We start from the raw sequence: 23,768 nt of genomic DNA on the forward strand, positions 1-23,768 counted from the left end.
GGCTTTAACCCACTGAGCCACCCAGGCGCCCAACTCTGCCCATTTTCATGCAGATCTTTTATTTCATCTCAGTATATTTCTTTACATCCTTGGAAATATGGCCACATACATGGAATGTATGAAGTACTAATAAATACATATTAAACATGTCTTTATATGTATATGTGTACATGTGTGTAGTTGCCTTTTACTAACAACTGTATCAATCAATGCTAGATTGTCACTTCTGACATTGTATTATGTTGTTATTAAGTACTCAGTGTGATCGTGCATTATATAATTTGTCTTTTTTTTCTATTTAATTGGAATTCAACTCTCACTGTAATTATGCTTCCAAATGCTAATCTATTAATGAGTTCCTAAAGGATTTAATGGCATTTCACTACTGAGGAGTGGATTTTGGAAGTTTGTCTGAGTGCTAGATATTTTACTCATGCATTTGTCTTGATATTTCAAATTTAATTGATGTGCTCCTTCCATACTGTCACCAGAGTTCTGCAGAAACAGAACAGATTGTAACTTGACAGACTTTAATAATAAAATCAGGGACAGGGAAATGAAAATTTTATTCATTGTTGTGAGGAATTCCTGAGGAATTCCTCAGGAATAATTTGATACCATTCCTGAGGAATAATTTGATACCCAAATTTGGTATCTCTGAATAATAATGTATACATGACAACATATGGATCTTTACAAATCAAAGAATTAGTCTGTGGGGGCTCCTGGGTGGCTCAGCCAGTTAAACGGCTGATGCTTGGTTTTGGCTCAGGTAATGATCTCAAGGTCCTGAGATTAAGCCCCACATTAGACTCTGTGCTAAGTGGGGAAATCTCTTGACTCTCTCTCCCTTTCCCCTTGCCCCTCCTCCACCTCATTTGCTCTCTCTCTCTCTCAATTAAATAAATAAATATTTGTTATAAAAAAAGAATTAGTCCGCTTTCCTTAATCACCAATTTACAGTTTTATTAAAGTTAACATAAATGAATATGGCAGGGTTTTCATGAATTAAAAAAACATAGGCAGATTGTGGGTGCACCTGGAACATGTAACCATGAAACAATCCAAAATTATAGACTCAATCTACATGTGACCTATGTTATATTAGGGCAAAGGATCCTTTCACATCTTCAGTGAGATCAGCTTATTCTGGAAGAGGCTGACAGCTTAATAGAATCAGTCATAATACCTGCTCATAGCTAGCAAATGCCCTCGAGTAAGAAAATGGATGGTTAAGTGGGAAAATGCAAGGTTTCCAAATTATGTTTGGGCTTGGACTTCTGCTACCAGTCCAAACACACACACACACACACACACACACACACACACCCTTCAGTTCTCACTGAACTCATCTTCGCCTTATGTTCTAAAAGAGTAATTGCTTTGTCTTTCCATAGGGCATTGTTTTCTTTTTCAGGTTTTATTTAAATTCCAGTTAGTTAAAATAAGGTGTAATATTAGTTTCAGGTGTAGAATTTAAAATAAAGACTCAACTAGTTATTTTTCAGTGAATTTGAATTTCAGTGAATTTGAATTATCATAAAAAAACCTTCTCTGTGTTGATTAATTTTAATGCCAGATGTTCACATGCTAATGTCACTGGCCTTGTGACCATTTCCTATCAGTGCATTAATTGCCAGCTGCTCAGTCAAACAAGAAACAGAGCTAATCAGATAATACTAGTAAACAGCCAAATAGCAGCTTCTTACTTAAATTTCTCAGATTTGTTATCAGAGAAAACTATGGCACACTGATATTACAGAGTATCCCACGATGTATGGAACTGTTGAATCAGTATACTGTACACCTGAAACTAATGTAACACTGTATGTTAATTAACTGGAATAAAATAAAAACTTAAAAAAAATGTTTCTCCCACACACACAAAAAATAAGATACTTAAATGTCAAATAAGAAATAGGTTTTTATGCCAGTCAGATATTTTACCTATTTTGCTCTCAAGATTTTGTCACACTCAGTAATATAACTGAAGAATGAATAACCTTGCAAACCTAATAATCATAATGCAATTTCAAGTTGCCGCTATACCTATATTAGTTATTAGATACAAATGTTACCAGCTGAGCCAATGGTGAAAGAATGTGAGGCACAAGGAAAGAATATGTGCTTGGAGTAACAATATTCCCAAACTAATTTTTGACAAAAACAAAAACAAAACAAAACCCCCTGAAAACAAAAGCAAAAAATATTTGTTTACAACTTGTAATGCCTTTTCCAGTTTTGGAATTAAATTCTGTATCACTCATGATCAGTTATGTTATAAATACTCCCCAAGTGTGTATTAAGGAGGGCATGTATTACATGGAGCACTGGGTGTGGCGCATAAACAATGAATCTTAGAACACTGAAAAAAATTAAATTAATTTAAAAAAAGAAATACTCCCCCAATTTTTATATCCAATAAATCATTATTTTTAACTCATTCATACAACAAACATTGTCTAATGTACCTATTGGGGATGGAAGAAGGTCTACAGATATTTTCACATGGGATGTAAATGTTCATAGTTCAAACTAAAGACTAAATAATCCACACACAAACATCCAAAGATGATTTAAAATAAAATACACATGAGATCAATTTTGGTATTAGAATAGACATTGCTCTCCAGTCCCCACCAGATCCCTAACTCTTTTTTATCTGCATGGAGATCAAATCAGCCATCACAAAAGAACAAATGCTCTGTAGAGAGAGGGTCCAATGCCTGTATATGCATCTAATGGTGGGAAAATCCTTGGTTCTGGTACTGATAAGGGTTATACAGAGGAATGTATATAAAGGAAGTTACTTCTTTCTCAGGCTAGCTCTTGGCCATGATATTAGTTTCTACTTATTAGTATCTCCATATGAATCCTTGAGTATAAACATAATAAAATAAGATAAAATTTGATAATATACACTGATTACTAAATGCCAAACAGTGCTCTAAATGTGTTGACAAGCTTTGTCTCATTTGATGTCAAGTTAGCACTATGAAGTAGATAGAATTACTCTCACCATTTCACTGGAAGATGAGGCAAACTGAGATACAGGTAGATTAATTTGCCTAAAGTCACATGACAAGGAATGGTGAAACCAGAGCTTAAATATCAGCAGGCAGTCTGACTTCAGAGGTCAGGCTCCTACCAATTAGGCCATACTGTCTACAATGAAATCTGCTTCTTCTTTTTGTTTTGTTTTGTTTTTCATTTATTTGACAGACAGAGATCACAAGTAGGCAGAGATGCAGGCAGAGAGAGAGAGGGGAGGAAGCAGGCTCCCCACTGAGCATAGAGCCTGATGCAGGCCTCAATCCCAGGACCATGGGATCATGACCCAAGCTGAAGGCAGAGGCTTTAAACCACTGAGCCACACCGGCACCCTTGAAGTCTGCTTCTTAATTCATCTAGCTTTACTAATAAACTATGATGGTTCTAGCCAGAACCAGTATATAATTCTATAAATTATTTTGAGGTTGGAGCTTATATCTATTCCATTTTTGTGTTTTTGACAAAGCATTGTGACATAGTCCTTTGCCCATATTAAACCTGGTAAAATCAGTGAATTATGTGTTCTTGCCCTCTTTTCTAACAAAAAATGATGACAATAATAATTTAGTAAGCGGCTAGTCAGCAATAACTATACATTTTGGCAAATTGCAAGGCTAATTGCAATATACTTGCTGATTTTTCAGTCTGTATTATCTTTTTCCCCAAAGAATACCAGTGATTCATGACATTTTGTCCACCCTATTTAATGCTCTAAAACAGTGCTATCCAATAAAGTTTTGTGCAATGATGCAATGTTCTATAATTGTGCTAATATGCTAGCCACAAGTGACATGCTACTATTGAGCACTTGAAATGTGGCTAGTTGCAACAGGGCAGCTGAAGTTTTCATTTTCTTTAATTCATTTAAATTGAAATAGCCACATGTGGCTAATGGCTACTGTATTCAACAGTGTTGTTATGGTAGATATATTCTATGTATCTAAAAGTCATTGCTGGGTGGCTCAATCCCTTAATTATCTGCCCTCAGCTCAAGTCATGATCCCGGGGGTCTTGGAATCAAGCCCTGCTTGGGCTCCCAGCTCAGCAGGGTATCTGCTTTTCCCTATCCCTCTGCCCCTCCCCCTGCTCATGCTTGCTCTCTCACCCTCTCTCAAATAAATAACAAAATTTTTCAAAAAATAAAACTCATTGTTAACTACAATGGTTACATGGTTTACATCCATGGAGATGGGGAAATTTATTAAACTATAAGCAAATATATATATATATACACATGTAAATGTACATATATATATGTATATGTATACATATAAGCAAATATATATACATATAGGTACATACGTATACGTATATATATTTATATATGTATTATATATTATATATGTATTATATATTACATATTATATATTATATAATATATATTATATACATTACATATATTATATATTACATATTATATATGTGTATATATGTATGTATATATATTTGCTTATATGTATACATATACGTATATATATGTACATTATATAATTTTAGAAGTATAAACTTCTAAAAGTCTCATCACTTGTCAGATGATATATGTATACATATATACATGTACATCTATGTATATATGTATATATATATGCTTATATGTATACATATATGTATATATATGTACATTATATGATTTTAGAAGTATAAACTTCTAAAAGTCTCATCACTTGTCAGATCCCTAAAAAGCTGTAGTTTTCTCTCCTACCTGTGAAAAGAAAATTTTAAAAAAGATGACAAGAGTGGTGAATAGACAGCCATGTCTATTCTTCTTTGTGTTAGTTTTCACTATTTGAGGGCATTTGCAGGAATCCACACCTGATTACCGAACGTTTCTTACACTGAGAAATATTTACACACTGGTAGAAGAAAAAGGCCCAAATGTAGTCATGTTCCTTTCAATTTGACATCAATCTATGTTAAGGTGGTATAATTTCCATTGAGAAACAAACTATTTATTCGTTAATTTTTATAGTTTTCTCAAACTTTTAGTTAATATGTTGTTTTGAAGAAATAGAAATTAGTAGGTAAACTAGTTTGGAAAGCTTTGTTAGTGGCTATGAAGGGAGATTGGCATGGAGCATTTGATTTGATAAATGTTTCACATTTCATATTACATTTTAAAAGGAAGGTGTTATTTTGGAGACTGTTCAAATAAGGGCCAATTGTTAAGTATTCAGTAATTTTGTGAGCCAGGTGTTAAAATGATGGTAAATTGAAATCAGCCTTGATGGAAATATTTACAACACAGGAAGTGGAAAATGATATAAGTCAGAGCTTTTCTTTTTTCTTTTTCTTTTCTTTTATTTTTTATTTGTTTTAAGATCCAGCTTACAGGCACAGTGTTGGATGCTGGCCCAAATAAAATAAAATAAAACAATCATTGAATGTTTAAATTCATTATAGGAATCTGAGGTTTTTATTTCTTTCTAATGTTCAACATTATCGGACTAGGCAAATATTAAGTATATAAATAAGTACACTAAATACTATATTTATTTGAGTTTATGAACATTCAAAGAAACACAAATAGAGTTTTATGTGATAAAAGTACATATTAAGTAAAATGCACTCAATTACAGTTATTTGCCTCCCACATATTTCCTTTTGAATAACCTAAAAATTAGAAATAAATACTGTGCAGTAACAAAACATCTACTAATAAAATATTAAACAGAGAATGTAGGAAAATTCAAATCATTATCAAGGAGTAATTATGTACTATGCAGTGGCTAACTGAACATAATAAAAAATAATGAAAAAGAAAGAAAGAAAATATTTTAAAAAATCATTATATGTAGTTTCCATTCTTGCTATGATTCAGGAACCTGGGTCTTACAGAGTATAAAACAAACCTGAAAAACCATGTTTTCAACATAGTACCTGAGTTCATTTCGTCTATTTAAATATTTAATAAAAATATAAAACTATTAATCCTGCTTGTTATCTGTCCACATTAGATTATAAACCTTAAAAACCACATGATGCATAATAAGGATTCAATCATTGGAAAACAAAAAATATGGATGGACCTACAAACGTTTTAAACTAGGTATCAGTGGATTATTCTGATTCAATTAGTTAACAAGTGCATTTGTTAACAAATGCCAATTGGGTCTACCCAAATTAAAATGAGGAGCTGACATGACCTATACATTAACCTAAACAGTTTTCTGATATAGTCTCAATCAGAAGAAATGTAAACATGAAACAAGTGTAAAAAAATTGAGATCTATGCTGCCAGAAGGAAAATTGAAGGGCAGAAATATTAAAATACTTGCTTCGATCCCTTTAATCAGAAATGCTAAGTGTTGGAAATTAAATACGATCTGTAGGCCAGTCATTTACTAACTTGATAACCTCTATTTATCATATAGTTCTAATATTCAAATCACATGCTGTAAGACCAGCTTCCAAAGGAAATTGGGATCACAGTCCCATGATCATCAGTGGCAAAGCACAAATATCAGCTTAACAAAAACTATGCTAAAGAAGAGTAGCAGGTGTTTAGAAGGACATGAGTCCTTTTAATATCACAGCCTGTTGTCCTCCCCCCACCAGCACATTTTTAAATGATATGGAAAAAATGTAAAGTTTTACTCAAAAGTAAAATATATATATATGTAAATAAGAATAATTGAAAAATATGAATAAATCTGGTAGCTATTTTTGTGAACCTTCATAAATTTTAATATAACTAAGTATATATTTTGGGTTTCTGTGTAATGTGTCCTATAATCTCTTTCTGTTTACATTTCTGATATAAATTTGTTTTTTTGCTGCTGAGTTTTAAAATGCTGAAAATAGGGGTGCTTATTTTCTCAGATGGTTAAGTGTCTGCCTTCAGCTCAGGTCCTGATCTACAGGTCTTGGGATTGAGCCTTGTGTTGTTGGGCTCCCAACTCTGCAAGGAGTCTGCTTCTCCCTCACCCTCTGGCTCTCCTCACTGGTTGTGCTATCTCTCAAATGAATGAATAAAATCTTTTTTAAAAATTCTGAAAATAAGGATACAATGGAAATAGCAGCAGATCATTAACTGTAGAGATGATAGCACAGGTGACACTATAATCACATTAGATTGTATATTCTGTGGACTGACTATCTCTCTTAATCATATGTTGAAAATCTATCCTTAATGTGAAAGTATTTGGAAATGGGACTTTTGGGAGATAATGAAGTCATAGGATGAGAGAGCCCTCTGATAGGATTAATGCCTTTTGAAGAACAGATATGAGAAAGTTTTCTTTCTTTCTATCTTTGCCATGTGAGAACACAGTGAGAAAGTGATCAGCTGCAAACCAGAAAGAGCGCTCTCACCAGGAATCACAAAGTACTTTGATCTTTGACTTTCCAGTCTCTAGAACTATGATAAATAAATTTATCATGTTTAAGCCACCTGGTCTATGGTATTTTGTTATAGCAAATCACTGAGTTAAGACACTCTAATACACAGCAAAGAGAATGAATCAGGTTGTTGTGTTTTTTCCTTAATTCACAGTGGATTTCTCAGAAAGAAATCAAATTTCATAATTATAACATTTCTTACAAAATGTTCAATGTTAAATTTTCTGATCATATTTTAAAAGGCCAGTTGACTGTAATATAAAAGATATGGCAACCTCAATTCAAATATTTTGCAAAACAATGAGTAATATTTTAAAAATTTCCATTTTTTCCCATTCCGTGGGTTGCCTATTTGTTTTGTTGACTGTTTCCTTTGCTGTGCAGAAGCTTTTGATTTTGATGAAGTGCTAAAAGTTCATTTTCGCTTTTGTTTCCTTTGCCTTTGGAGACATATCTTGAAAGAAGTTGCTGTGGCTGATATGACAGTACAGACAAAAGGTTGATATCCAGGATCTATAAAGAACTCCTCAAACTCAACACACACAAAACAGACAATCATATAAAAAATGGGCAGAAGATATGAACAGATACTTCTCCAATGAAGACATACAAATGGCTATCAGACACATGAAAAAAATGTTCATCATCACTAGCCATCAGGGAGATTCAAATTAAAACCACATTGAGATACCACCTTACACCAGTTAGAATGGCCAAAATTAGCAAGACAGGAAACAACATGTGTTGGAGGGGATGTGGAGAAAGGGGAACCCTCTTATGCTGTTGGTGGGAATGCAAGTTGGTGCAGCCACTTTGGAGAACAGTGTGGAGATTCCTCAAGAAATTAAAAATAGAGCTTCCCTATGACCCTGCCATTGCACTACTGGGTATTTACCCCAAATATGGAGATGTAGTGAAAAGAAGGGCCATCTGTACCCCAATGTTTATAGCAGCAATGGTCACGGTCTCCAAACTGTGGAAAGAACCAAGATGCCCTTCAACGGACGAATGGATAAGGAAGATGTGGTCCATATACACTATGGAGTATTATGCTTCCATCAGAAAGGATGAATACCCAACTTTTGTAGCAACGTGGACAGGACTGGAAGAGATGATGCTGAGTGAAATAAGTCAAGCAGAGAGAGTCAATTATCATATGGTTTCACTTATTTGTGGAGCATAACAAATAGCATGGAGGACAAGGGGAGATGGAGAGAAGAGAGTTGAGGGAAATTGGAAGGGGAGGTGAACCATGAGAGACTATGGACTCTGAAAAACAGTCTGAGGGTTTTGAAGGAGCGGGGGTTGGGAGGTTGGGGGAACCAGGTGGTGGGTATTGGAGAGGGCACGGATTGCATGGAGCACTGGGTGTGGTGCAAAAACAATACTGTTATGCTGAAAATAAATATAAAAAATTAAAAAAAATAATAAAGTTATGCATGGCAAAAAAAAAAAAAAGACTGGTAAAATTTCCATTTTTTTGTGCTGAACTTCCAGGATTAAAAAAACAAAAATCTATAAATGTGAAAGGGAGGAAGATGGGGGTGAAGTAGGAGGACCCTAGGTTCCTTTCATTCTATGAACACAACTAAATAATGATCAAATTGTCTTAAATACCTCAGAAATTGAAATGAAGACTAACAGAACAAATTCCACAACTAAAGGTAGAGAAGAGGCCACAGCAAAGAAAGTAGGGTGCAGAGATGTGGTTTAGGGGAGAATTGGATCCTGGGTGCTACAGAGGGGAGGAACTATGATCACAAGGAGGGACCATGAGAGAAGACCATACAGGGGAACACAAAAAAGAATATTTCCCCATAGCCATTGTTTTGAGAAATAAGCTGGGCTGAATTCAGTGAGTTCTTACAACCAGTGGGGCTTAAAGCTTGGAATTTTAAAGGTTAGTGGGCTTGGAGGAGATAGAGTCCTGAGGGAACAGCTCTTCTCCTGGAGAGAAGGCAGGCACACAATCCAGGGTCAGACGTCATGGAAAGAGTGATCTGAAGAACACCAGGAAACACAATGGGGTGATTATTTGCTCTTACTGGGGCATGTCCTGGAGAGTCAGCATTCACAGGGAAGCCTCTCCTGGAACAAGAGAGCTGGCTGGTGCCATCTCCCTCCCCTGCACCTCAATATAAACACAAGGCTACCTGCAGAAAGCAGCCCAGAACCAGCACTGGGTTCCTAATTTGCTTACACAAAGCCCTACCCCCCTTCTGTGGCAGGTCTTCCCTTCTCAGCCAAGCTTCCCTCAGTTCTAGCACAAAGTGCCTGTCCCAAAGAAGATGAAAGCAAACACCCACCCACACCAAGTCTCTAAAGCTGAGAATTCTGCAGGACCTCAGTTCTGGTAGAAGTGGTGTCAGGTCTCACTTAACAAGTAGACCAGGGCTCACCTGGTTAAAACTTGACACATTTAGGCCAGGGACCAAATGCTATCCACAGCAGGCAAATAAAGATTATACAGACAACTAACCTGAAAGAAAGAGAATCCAAAAAGAAAAACAAAACAACAACAACAACAACAAACAGAGCACACATAGCACACATAGGAGACATTCCCTGAAGCACCAGGCTGGACACTACATGACCTCTTCTTTATAAGGCCATTGCTTTCAGGAGCAGGAGACCTAACTGACTTTTCTAATACAGAGAATAGCAGAGACTTAGGCAAAATGTGAAGATGGGGGAACTTATCCCAAATGAAAGAACAAGATAAGGCCATGGTGAGAGATATAAGCAAAAAAATAAAAGTGACAAGTCTAATTAGGAATTTATTTTTTTTTCAAAATTTTTATTTATTTATCTGACAGAGAGAGAGAGAGAATGAGCAGGGAGAGGAGCAAGGGGAGAGGGAGAAGCAGGCTCACCATTAGGCAGGGAGCCCAAAATGGGACTTGATCCCAGGACCCCTGGATCATGACCTGAGGCAAAGATGAATGCTTAACCAACTGAGCCACCCAGGTGCTCCTGATTGAGAATTTAAAGTAACAATCATAAAGATACTGTGCTTGAGAAAAGAATAGAAGGTGTCACTGAGACCCTTACCACAGAGAAAAGAGATAAAAATAAACCAATCAGAGATGAAGAATGCAATAAAGATTAAAAACAAGCTTGATGCAATGAATAGGAAGCTGGAAGAAGCAGAGTGAATTAGCGATCTAGAAGAGAAAATAATGGAACACAATGATGCTGAACAAAAGAAAGAATGAATTATGGAACATGAGAATAGACAGAGAATTCAGTGACCCCATCAAAAATAATAACATTTGTGTTAAAGGAGTCCCAGAAAAAAAAAGAGAGAAAAGGGTGCATAAAATTATTTGAAGAAATAAAGACTGAACACTTTCTTAATCTGGGAAAGAATAGAGACATCCAGATCCAGGAAGTACAGAGAGCTCCCATCAAAATTAACAAAAGCAGATTCACACCAACACATATTTTAGTTAAATTTGCAAAATATAGTGATAAAGAAGTAATCTTAAAACCAGCAAGACAAAAGAAGTTCTTAATATGCAATGGGAGATGGAAAGCTAGCCAGAGATTGCTCAACAGAAGTTTCTCAAGCCAGAAGGGAGTGACATAATATTTTCAAAACACTAAATGAGAAAAATTTGCAGCCAAGAATGCTGTATGTAGGAAAACTACCATTCAGAATAGAAGGAGAGATAAAGTTACCCAGACAAGAAAAAAATAAAGACTAAACAATTTTAAATATTTATGCCCTCAACTTGGTAGTATGCAATTATATAAAACAATAACAAACATAAAGGAAATTATTGATAATCATACAATAATAGGAAGGAAAAAGGGTGGTAGAGTAGTAGACCCTATTTCAACCAGTCCCTTGAATTGAGCTGGATATCTACCAGACCATTCTGAACACTCACAAAATCAGCCTGTGATGTAAGAAGATCTATCTGGATCTCTACAAACAATATCTCTGGTCATTGGTCTCAAGGAATGAAGTGGGGAGCTGGGGAGCTGTGATGCTGCAGGCAGTTATCCAAAGATAAATGGAAGGGATAAGGAGGTGCCATAAGTACTGGCCCCAGGAAGGTAAAATAATACAGAAGCACAAAAACATCCCACACTGGAGGCCAGGCACAGACTCACAGACCAGTAGCAGCAGGAAAAGGACTTTAGGGAGACCCCCAGATTGAAACCTGGAGCTGTGGGGGCACATGTGTGAACTGGGAGCAGCAAAAAGTTAAAAATAGAGCTACCCTGTGACCCAGCAATTATTCTACTGGGTATTTATCCCAAAGATACATATGTAGTGAAAATGAGGGGCATCTGCACCCCAATGTTCATAAACAAAATGACCATGATAGTCAAACTGTGGAAGGAGCCAAGATGCCCTTCAACAGATGAATGGATAAAGAAGATGTGGTCCATATATACAATAGAATATTTCTCAGCCATCAGAAAGGATGAATACCCAACATTTGCGTCAATATGGATGGAACTGGAGGAGATTATGCTAGGTGAAATAAGTCAAACAGAGAAAGACTGTTATCATATGGTTTCACTTATTTGTGGAACATAAGGAATGGCATGGAGGACATTAGGAGAAGGAAGGGAAAAACGAAGTGGGGGAAACAGAGGGGGAGATGAACCATGAGAGACTAAGGACTCTGGGAATCAGTCTGAGGGTTTTAGATGGGAAACAGGTGGGGTGATGGGTTAGCCCAGTAATGGGTATTAAGGAGGGCACTGATTGCATGGAGCACTGGGTAGTATACACAAACAACAAATTATGGTGCACTACATCAAAAACTAATGATGTACTGTATGGTAACTAGAATATAATAAAGAAAAATACAATAATAGTAGGGGACTTCAACACCCCACTTACATCAATGCACAGATCACCTAAACAGAAAATCAGCAAGAAAATAATGGATTTGAATGACACTAGAACGAACAGATATATTCGGAATATTTAATCCTAAAATGAAAAGTACATATTCTTTTCAAGTACACATGGGACATTTGCCCATGTCACATATCAAGCCTCAACAAATATAAAAAGAGTGAAGCGATACTATGCACCTTTTCTGACCACAGTGTTATGAAACCTGAAGTCATCTACAAGAAAAAAAATGGAAAGACCATAAATACATGGAGGTTAATCAACATGCTATTAAACAATGAATGGGTTAACAAGGAAATCAGTTAATAAATTTAAAAAAAACATGGAAAGAAATGAAAATGCAAACACAATTGTCCAAAATCTGTGTGATGCAGCAAAGTTTATCCTGAGTGAAGTATATATAGCAATACAGGCCTACATCAAGAAGCAAGAAGAATCTCAAATAACCTAACCTTACACCTAAAAGAGCTAGAAAAAGAACAAAATAAACCTATAGCCAGTGTAAGGAAGTAAATAATAAACAGAAATAAGCAGAAATAAATTATGTAGAAACAAAACAAAACAAAACAACAACAAAAACGTCACAGAACAGATTAAAAAAATCAAGAGTTGGTATTTTGAAAAAGTTCATAAAATTGATACACCTCTACCTCCCCTTAACAGAAAGAAAAGGGTAAGGACCCAAATAAATAAAATCACAAATGAAAAGAGGAGAAATAACAATCAAAATCACAGAAATAAAAGATAATTTAAGAGTATATTATAAAAAACTGTATACCAACAAATTGTACAACCTGAAAACAAAGGACAAATTCCCAGAAATATAAAATTAACAAAACTGAAACAAGAAGAAATAGAAAACTTTAACATACCAATTGCCAGCAAAGAAATTGAGTCAGTGAAGGTATGTGCTATGGTGAGTGCTATGAAGTGTGTAAACCTGGTGATTTACAGACCTGTCCCATGGAGTTAATAATACATTATATGTTAATAAAAAAATAAAAAAAAACAAAGAAATTGTTTCAGTAATCAGGAAACTCCCAACATGCTAAAATCTAGGGCCAGGTGGCTTCTCAGGCAAATTCTATCAAACATGTAAAAACAAGTGAATATCTATACTTCCCAAGCTTTTCCAAAAAATGGAAAAGGAAGAGAAACTTCCAAATTCATTCCATGAGGACAGCATCACCATGATACCAATACCAGATAAAGATTCCACAAAAAAAAAGAGAACTACAGGTGAATATCCCTGATGAAGATAGATACAAACTTCTCAACAAAATACTATTAAACTGAATCCAACAATACATTAAAAAAAATCTTTCACCATTGTCAAGTGGAATTTATACCTGGGTTGCAAGGGTGGTTCAATATTCACAAATCAATCAACTAAATGTATCACACCAATAGCAGAAGGGATAAAAACTGTATTATCATTTCAGTAGTTGCAGGAAAAGCATTTGACAAAACACAATATCCATTCATGATTTAAAAAAAAACAACTAAAATTGTAGGTTTAGAAGGAATATTGAGGATATAGAAGGAAACTTGAGGCACCTAGGTGGCTTAGTTGATTGTTTCTGACTTGGTTTTGGCTCAAGTCATGATCCCATTTGTCCTGAGATCAAGTCCTGAGTCGGGTTCTGCACTCAATGGGAAGTCGTTTGAGAATTCTCTTCCTCTGCTTCTCCCCCAACTCACATGCTCTCTATCTTCGCCTCTTTCAAAGAAATAAATATTTAAAAGAAAAGAAGAAGGAACATACCTTAACTTAATAAAGGCCATATATGAAAACCCACAGATATTTTCATCGTCAATGGGGTAAAACTGACAGATTTTCCTCTACAGTCAGAAGTAAGACTAAGATATCACTATCACCACTATTATTTAACACAGTACTGGAAGTCCCAGCCATAGCAATTGGAAAACAAAAAGAAATAAAAGGCACCTAAACTGGCAAGGAAAAGGTAAAACTTTTGCATATGGCATGATACTATATATAGAAAATCAAAAAGTCTCCACAAAGAAAAAGAAAAAAAAAAACCTGCTAGAAGAGATAAACAGACTCAGAAAAGTCACAGTATAGAAAATCAATGTACAGAAATCAGTTTTATTTCTACACAGCAAAAAATGAAGCAGCAGAAAGAGAAATTAAGAAATCAATCCCAATTACAATTGCACCAAAATCCATAAGATACCCAGAAATAAACTTGACCAAAATGTGTAAGGCTTGTACTCTGAAAAGAAAATATTGATGAAGATGATGCAAAGAAATGGAAAGACATTTCATGCTCATGGATTAGAAGAATAAATATTGTTAAAATGTCTATATTATCAAGAGCATTCTACACATTTAATGCAATCCCTATCAACATACCAACAGCAATTTTCAAGAACTAGATCAAACAATCCTAAAATTTGTATGGAATCCCAAAATACCCTGAGTAGCCAAAGCAATCTAGAAAAGGAAAAGCAAAAGTGGAGGCATCACAATTCCAGTCTTTAAGTTATATTACAAAGCTGTAGTGATCAAAAGAGTAAGGTACTGACAGAAAAACAAATACATAGATCAAAGGAACAGGAGACAAATCACAAAAATGACCCTATAAACATATGATCAATTAATCTTTGACAAAGTGGGGAAAAATGAGTAATAAAAAAAGGCAGTCTCTTCAGCAAATGGTGTTAGGAAAACTGGACAGCAACTTGTGAAAGAAACTGGACCACTTTCTCACAACAAACATAAAGATAAACTTAAAATGGACTAAAGACCTAAATGTGAGACATGAAACCTTTAAAATCTTAGAGGTGAACGCAGGCAGTAACTTCTTTGACATAGGATGTATTGAATTCTTTCTAGATATGTCTCCTGAGGCAAGGGAAACAAAAGCAAAAATTAAGTATTGGGACTACATTACAATAAAAAGGTTTTACACAGTGAAGGAAAAAATGAGCAAAAGTAAAAGGAAACCTAAGGAATTGGAGAAAATATATGCAAATTTATATCTGATAAAGGATTCCTATCCAAAATATATAAAGAACTTATAAAACTCAACACCACAAAAAGGAATAATCCAATTAAATATAGACAGAAGACATGCAGGGATATTTTTCCAAAGAATACATACAGATGGCTAACAGACACATGAAATTATGCTCAACATCACTCATCATCAGGTAAATGCAAATCAAAAGCACAGTAAGATATCTCCTCACACATGTCAACATGGCTAAAATCAACAATGCAACAAACAAAAGTTGTTGGTGAGGATGTGGATGAAGGGGAACACTCTTGTGCTGTTGGTGGGAATGCTAACTGGTGCAGCCACTCTGGAAAACAGTATGGAATTTCCTCAAAAATCCAACAATTGTACTACTAGGTACTTATCTAAGGAATATGAAAATACTAATACAAATGGATACTTGTATCCTGGTGTTTATAGCAACATTATCTACAATAGCTAAATTATGGAAAGAATACATCAACTGATGAATGGATAAAGAAGTGAAAAAAAAATATATATATATATATATATATATACTGTGATATATTATTCAGTCATAAAAAGATAATAACTTGCCATTTTCAATGACCTGGATGGAGCTAGAGAGTATTATGTGAAATGTCTTTTGGAGAAAGACAAAATCCATATGATTTCTCTCATATATGGGATTTAAGAAATAATACAAATAAGCATATGGAAAAAACGAGAGTAAGGCAAACCAAGAAACAGGCTTTTAACTATAGAAAACAAATTGGTGATTACCAGAGGAGAGAGTGGTGGAGGGATGAATTAAATACATGATGGGGATTAAGGAGTCCACTTGCTGTGTTAAGCACTGGGTGTTTTATGGAAGTGCTGAATCTCAAAGTTGTACACCTGAAACTAATACTATATTGTCTGTTAACTAACTGAAATTTAAATAAAAACTTTTAAAAATCTGTAAATATAAATAGAGAAGACATGTTTTTGTTTGAATAATCCCCATATCCTCCAAATAGTAGTATATGAAAAAGTTTTGATATGTAGTTTTGCCCACTTCCTATGGGATTCTAACAGATGGAACTGGAAAGTGCTCTTCACCAAGAAGCATACTGAAAAATTTCTGCTAAAATATACATCAAATGAGGTGTGAAATTTCTGTCCTTATAGCTTAGTATCATATTGATAACTGTTCTTGAAAGGAGTATTAGAAATTTCAATATATGAACATCCAATTGGCAATTAATTAGAAAGTTTTTATTATGTAATTTCCTTTGAATTATTTCTAAAACTATAGTTACAATTATGTAATAATATTTTTGCAAAAAATAAACAAAACATGGCAACAATATTAAAAGCCTCTCAGTATTCACAGATATCAACTCCTTAAAAACAGAACAAAAGAAAACATTTTTTATTCATTTCCCTAGCATCATCTGATAGAAATCTACATCTATAAATCCATAGAAAAATTTTATCAAAGAGCATTCAAAATAAATCTATTGGTTTCAACTGACTTTGTTCAAAATAATTATATGAAAGTAGATCCAACTTTTATATTTGGTAAGACTTAAATAAGCATGTTATCTAATAACAACTTTTAAAAAGCAGTACACGATTTTATGTTGTAAAAGTTCTGACTCTAAAGTTGCATATGAAAGAGTCAAATTAGCAGTAAACAAAAATATAGTTCTCTTGCTTTAATATGTTAAAATATTTGGATTATTTAAGAAGATAATTATCCTTTCCATTTCCATCATCATCACCACCAATAATCAAATGCTAGTTAGGAGCTCCTCCCTAAGAGCCTCTTCACTCTAAAATCATGGCAAAGCTACCAAATGTCCGAAGTATTCAACCAAAATGTAGCTGGTTCACTCTGAGTAGTTATAATTAAGAAAACTGAATAAATGCATTATTGAAAAGCTATAAACATGCCTCTTCTGAAAGTAGTTTTTCATCATTTCAAAGCAAGTACTTTAAACTATACTTGGTTTCTTAATAGTTTTCTAATTTTGTGTGGGGTCAAATTTACTTAGTAGTCACCCAATTTCAAAATCATGGGATAATTATTCCACCTTTTAAATATGTTCATATATTTTTTTCTCAAAGATAACTGTGTTTCCTTGTTTAGCCTCTGATCAAATATTCAAACAACAAAATTTTGGATTAACTGTGATAGACTGATCTATTGAAGGCCACAATCTTTGTAGGAAGCATACTTTTATTTGGCCATGTAAATAAGTATGGAGTTCAATAAAAAATTATCAATTTTTCTTGTCCTTTCCTACAACATTTATACCACAAATTTTCCTCATTATTTTAAAAATCCCCAAAAGTGGAAGCTAATTTGAAATGAAACAAAAATATCCAGAATCTCGCATTTCCTCTGCATTTCTTTCACATTCCTCCATGTACATCTATTACAATCATACCAGTATTACTAAGGTCCAGTTCAAATCCAACAACTGTAATGCCTTTCGTGATCCTTTCCCCCTCTTTTTGACAAGCCAGGTATAATAAGTCCCTCCTCTAAATTCCTATAATACTTGTTGATATTCCTTGTCATTCATCACAGTCTATCTTGTTAGTTCAAGTTAAATGGGTACTTGTTGTTTGTGTCACATTTAGTTTGTGAGTACTGAAAGTGAAGGATTATGTCTTCTTTACCTATATCCCATGTTGCTCAATACAACATGTATATTTCAAGGGTATAATATTTCTTTCATAAATAAAAGAACAAAGTTACAAGTTAATGGGTTGCTCTTATTAACTACACTCTTTTGATCTTACATACCCTTACATTATCTCCTTACCAAAAGAAAAATAAATAATAAAGTTAACATGATACTTGGAGAGAGAGCAAGAGGCCCTATGCCAAACTAATAGAAGACATCACGACAGATTATAAAAAAAATATTTGTGTTTCATTACCCAATGGTCATGAAAGTTTGGGGAAAAAAGTATTCTAATGTTGATAATGATAATTCTGTAAATTATCATAAATATTTGCTTAATGTTTAACAGTATTTAACCTATATTTTACTCAAATTATCTCTGGATAGCCAATTAAGTAAGTGGGATAGATTATTAGTATAACGTTTAGTATACAGTTGAGGAAACAAGCTCATCATGCAGATTAACTGTCATATCCAAGGTTGCTGAGAATTAGAATTAAAACTTAGAATCAGAATTAAATTAGAATCAGAATCAGAATTAAAACTTAGGTCGTTCTGACTTCAAGTCCTACATAGTATATACTACCCCAGAACTGCCACCTAAACATCAAAAAAATGCACAGTGTTTACTTTATTTCACTCTAACAATGGTAATCATTTTTGTACACTATTCTACTGTGCCATTAGTCTTGCTATGCCTCCCACCCACTCTGCTTGTGATTGCAAGACATGAAGCTAGAATTAAAAGTGAGAGCTGTAGTCATGGAATAAAAAGAAACAAACAACAAAACACCTAAGCAGGCCAAGTCAGAAATATAATCAATACTATATGTTAACCAATTGAGTCAATGAGCTGTGTGTTTATACTGAAGACTCAGTGGTATTGCTAATATTTCCTCAAAATTTACATGTAACCAAAACCTGTGTCTTCTTCCAAATAATAATTCTTACCTTTATAACAGAAGCCCCAGCTCTGGAGAGTGGACTGTGAATCTGGGCTGCAGCAGCCATGTTGGCAATATTATTGAGATGGTTCATCTGATTCATTGCCATGGCAACTGATGCAGGAGGTAAGCTGACTGGAAGTAGGGGATGAGGCATCATCATAAATGGCAGATCCAGTCCTAAAAGAGACAGTGCCTTTTAAATTATTACATTTAGAAAAGGGAAATCACATCAAAATTGATGTTTTTTTTTAAAGTATCTGAATTCATTCTTGTTGGCTTTTCTTTTAAATCAAGTTTCATTATATCCTAGTATCTCTTTGGGCAATTAATGGTACTTAGGATTTAATGTTGCTTTGTACTTTAAAAAAAATATTTGTATATCCATAAACTTTCATCTCTTCCTTTTTCTTGCTCTCACCATCAAAATATTTATATGACACAATTCGTTTTACTTATAAAAATAAATAAAAATCTTTAAGCCAAACATCGTTTTGTTTAATAAGAAGTAGCTTTCTTTTTAATGTTTATAATATATTGATGTGTTAGTAGCTTCTAACTTAACACCTTCTTTAGAAAATATAGTTGTGGTGCTGCTAAGACAGGATGTAGATTCTCTAGGCTTCAGAATTATTAAAGAAAATAAGACTTGGAATATGTTCTTTTTAAAAAAGATTATATTTATTTATTTTTGTTTTAGAGAGAGAGTGTGTGAGTGGGGAGAGAAGCTGAGGGAGAGAGAATCTGAAACAGACTGCACTGAGTGTGGAGCCCAATGCAGTGCTCAATCTCATGTCCTTGAGATCATTACCTGAGCAGAAACCAAGAGTTTGATGCTTAACTGACTAAGCCACCCAGGTTCCCCTTGGAATAGGTTCTACCTTTTAGTTATAATCTCTAAAATGAGTGCTGTAGCTCTAATTTGAAACCTTTATCAATAAGGAGTAACTCCCCTACCAAAATATTCCACCAATTTTCAGTTTAATAACAAATACCAATATCATTGAGTAGTATCTAGAATTCTGTTTGTTTTCATATGCAAGGTGAAAGAGTTTTTATGTATTTTTAATTTTTTAATGAATATCTTTGAAGTATTATCCACATTACACTTGTAGTAGTTGCAGATATGTCATCATGAAAAATGTAGCAAGTTAAAATAGTAGTCTACTCACTCTTATGAGGTTTGGATTTGTGAGGACACATCTTTGAGCAGAGGTTAGGAAGGATTAGCCTAACATTATAGATACTAAGATCACTCTGATATGTAAATGATAGTACTTTACAATGAACTATTGCCTCAACAATAATCTTTACTTTATTTGGACAGAAGCCCAGAAACCAGTAATCTTTAACAGATGTTCTGAAACATCTTTGCCTATAATTTTCCTAAATTATTACAGATTATAGAAATCTACAATGGACAGTGTTTATGTTGATCTCACACACAACTATCCACTCTTAATAATATTATTTTATCCTCTTTGCCATCCCCTCATTTTTTTCTTTCTTCAAAAATCACAACTGCTAGTGAACAACAATTAATCAATAGGAAGTATTTCCAGAGTCTGCCTAAATCTCATTCCTCAAAACAACAGTAACAGTAATACAAATTCTCAAAACACATAATTTTAGGACAAAAAGCAGGCTAGAAAAAAAATGCTGTTACTTGATTTGAGGTCTGTCTCCTAGGCTCAACAATGATGGTTGAATTAATGCCATTAAAAACAACAATAACAAAATATCAAAAGTATGCAGTACAATAAAGCACACTTAACAGCTCTCATACAACACTAAAGTGATCATCTCAATTGAACGAATTCCTATATAAAGAACACAACAGTCACCAATATTTGTGATTTTAAAAAAACAGCCATAAAATGTACTTTTAATAGAAATTCACAAGGGTTTAAAAAAAAGTTAGAAACCTAAATTCTGCATGGAAACCAAGAAGGAGAACATACTCTTACTTCCTATAACTGCAAATCCCCTAAACTTTCCCTCTACCAATTGACTTATGGCTCACTATCTCTAAATCCTTTCAGGGAATAAGCTGCCAAACACAACATTTCTGTTATAAAATTTCCTTCTGTGATTATTAATTTATTAGAGAAGCATCCATACAGTGTTAAGACTGAATTAAAAAATGGCCTCTGTTCTTCATGAAAATTTTCCCAATTTCGCAAATGGAACCAGCATTCATGTACTACAGGCAGAACGAACTCCCCCCCAAGATTTTAGATTCCAAAAAAATATCAAGGCACCTGATAGTAAAATTGAAAAATCATAATTGTAGATAAAATCTCTTGAAAGCTGCTAGGACAAAGAGGCTCCTTCCATACAGAGGAAAACCCATCAGAATAACATTGGACCTGTGCACAGAGACCTGGCAAGCCAGAAAGGGCTGGCAAGACATGTTCAGAGCACTAAATGAGAATAACATGCAGTAGAATACTTTATCCAGCAAGACTGACATTCAAAATGGATGGAGAGATAAAGAGTTTCTAAGACTGGCAAGGCTTAAAAGACTATGCAACCACCAAGCCAACACTACAGGAAATATTAAGGGGGGGTTCTATAAAAGAGGAAATATCCTACGAATAGCATTGAACAGAAATATAGAGACAATCAACAGAAAGAAAGACTTCAAAGGTAACACGATGTCAATAAAAATGTATCTATCAATAATCACTCTCAATGTGAATGGCCTAAATGTGCCCATAAAACAACACGGGGTTGCAAATTGGATAAAATGACAGGACCCATCCATATGTTGTCTACAAGAGACCCATTTTGAACCTAAAGATACACCCAGACTGAAAGTGAAGGGATGGAGAAGCATCTTTCATGCCAATGGGCCTCAAAAGAAGGCGGGGGTAGTGATTCTCATATCAGATAAATTAGATTTTAAAATAAAGACTGTAGTCAGAGATACAGAAGTACACTACATGATTCTTAAAAGGACTATCCACCAAGATGATCTAACAATTGTAAATATCTATGCCCCCAATGTGGGAGCAGCCAATTACATAAGAAAACTATCAATCAAGATAAAGAGTCATATTGATATGAATACATTAATAGTAAGAGAACTTAACATGCCTCTCTCAGTAATAGACAGATCATCCAAGCAGAAGATCAATAAAGAAACAAGAGCATTGAATGACACATTGAACCAGATGGGCCTCACAGATATATACAGAACATTCCACCCTAAAACAACAGAATACTCATTCTTCTCAAGTGCACATGGAACCTTCTCAAGAATAGACCACATACTGGGTCACAAATCAGGACTCAACTGATACCAAAAGACTGAGATCATTCCCTGCTTATTCTCAGATCACAATGCTTTGAAACTGGAGCTCAATCACAAGGAGAAGTTCGGAAGGAACTCAAGCACCTGGAAGCTAAAAACCACCTTGCTTAAGAATGCTTGGATCAACCAGGAGATCAAAGAAGAACTGAAACAATTCATGGAAACCAATGAGAATGAAGACACTTCAGTCCAAAACCTATGGGATACAGCAAAGGCAGTCCTAAGGGGGAAATACATAGCCACCCAAGCCTCCCTCAAACAAATTGAAAAATCCAGAACACAGCAGCTGTCTCTACACCTTAAAGAACTGGAGAATCAACAACAAATCAAACCAACTCCACACATAAGCAAAATAATCAAGATTAGAGCAGAGATCAATGAGGTAGAAACTAGAGATACAGTAGAACATATCAATGAAACTAGAAGTTGTTTTTTTTAAAGAATCAATAAGATCGATAAACCATTGGCCAAAAGAAAAAAGAGAAAGCCCAAATTAATAAAATTATGAATGAAAAGGAAGAGATCACAACTAACACCAAGGAAGTAGAAACAATCATCAGAAGTTATTATCAACAGTTATATGCCAAAAAGCTAAGCAACCTAGATGAAATGGATGCATTCCTGGAAAGCTATAAACTCCCAAAATTGAACGAGGAAGAAATCAACAACCTAAATAGACAGATATCTAGTAACGAGATTGAAGCAGTGATCAAAAACCTCCCAAAAAACAAGAGCCCAGGACCTGACGGATTCCCTGGGGAATTCTACCAAACTTTCAAGGAAGAAATAACACCTATTCTCCTGAAGCTGCTTAAAAAAATTGAAGCAAAAGGGAAACTTTCAGACTCTTTCTATGAAGCCAGCATTACCCTGATACCCAAACCAGGCAAAGACCCTACCAAAAGGAGAATTTCAGACCAATATCACTGATGAATATGGATGCTAAGATGCTCAACAAGATCCTAGCAAACAGGATCCAACAGCACATTAAAAAGATTATCCACCATGACCAGGTGGGATTCATTCCTGGGCTACAAGGATGGTTCAACATTCGCAAATCAATGTGATAGAACAAATTAATAAGAAAAGAGAGAAGAACCACATGGTCCTCTCAATGGATGCAGAAAAAGCATTTGACAAAATCCAGCATCTGTTCCTGATTAAAAAGCTTCAAAGTATAGGGATAGAGGGAACATTCCTGAACTTCATAAAATCTATCTATGAAAAACCCACAGCAAATATCATCCTCAATGGGAAAAAGCTTGCAGCCTTCCCGTTGAGATCAGGAACACGACAAGGATGCCCACTCTCACCATTCTTGTTCAACATAGTATTAGAAGTCCTAGCGACAGCAATCAGGCAACAAAGAGAAATAAAAGGTATCCAAATTGGCAATGAAGAAGTCAAACTCTCTCTCTTCGCAGATGACATGATTCTTTATATGGAAAACCCAAAAGACTCCACCCCCAAACTACTAGAACTCATACAGCAATTCAGTAACGTGGCAGGATACAGAGTCAATGTACAGAAATCAGTGGCTTTCTTATACACTAACAATGAAAATAGAGAAAAGGAAAT

General features: G+C 34.6%; 1 protein-coding gene across 1 annotated transcript in view; it reads right to left on the bottom strand.

Annotated features, from left to right (window-relative positions):
- Nucleotides 1–23,768, bottom strand: part of DACH2 (dachshund family transcription factor 2) — an 842,698-nt gene that overhangs the window by 117,584 nt on the left and 701,346 nt on the right. The window contains exon 6 of the mRNA XM_032881812.1: nucleotides 18,882–19,054. Coding sequence (XP_032737703.1) covers nucleotides 18,882–19,054 — 173 coding nt within the window. The remainder of the gene's footprint in view (nucleotides 1–18,881; nucleotides 19,055–23,768) is intronic.

The sequence above is a fragment of the Lontra canadensis genome, unplaced genomic scaffold (assembly GCF_010015895.1).
Source record: "Lontra canadensis isolate GAN:19392208 unplaced genomic scaffold, GSC_riverotter_1.0 scaffold77, whole genome shotgun sequence".
NCBI classification, from domain to species: Eukaryota; Metazoa; Chordata; class Mammalia; order Carnivora; family Mustelidae; genus Lontra; species Lontra canadensis.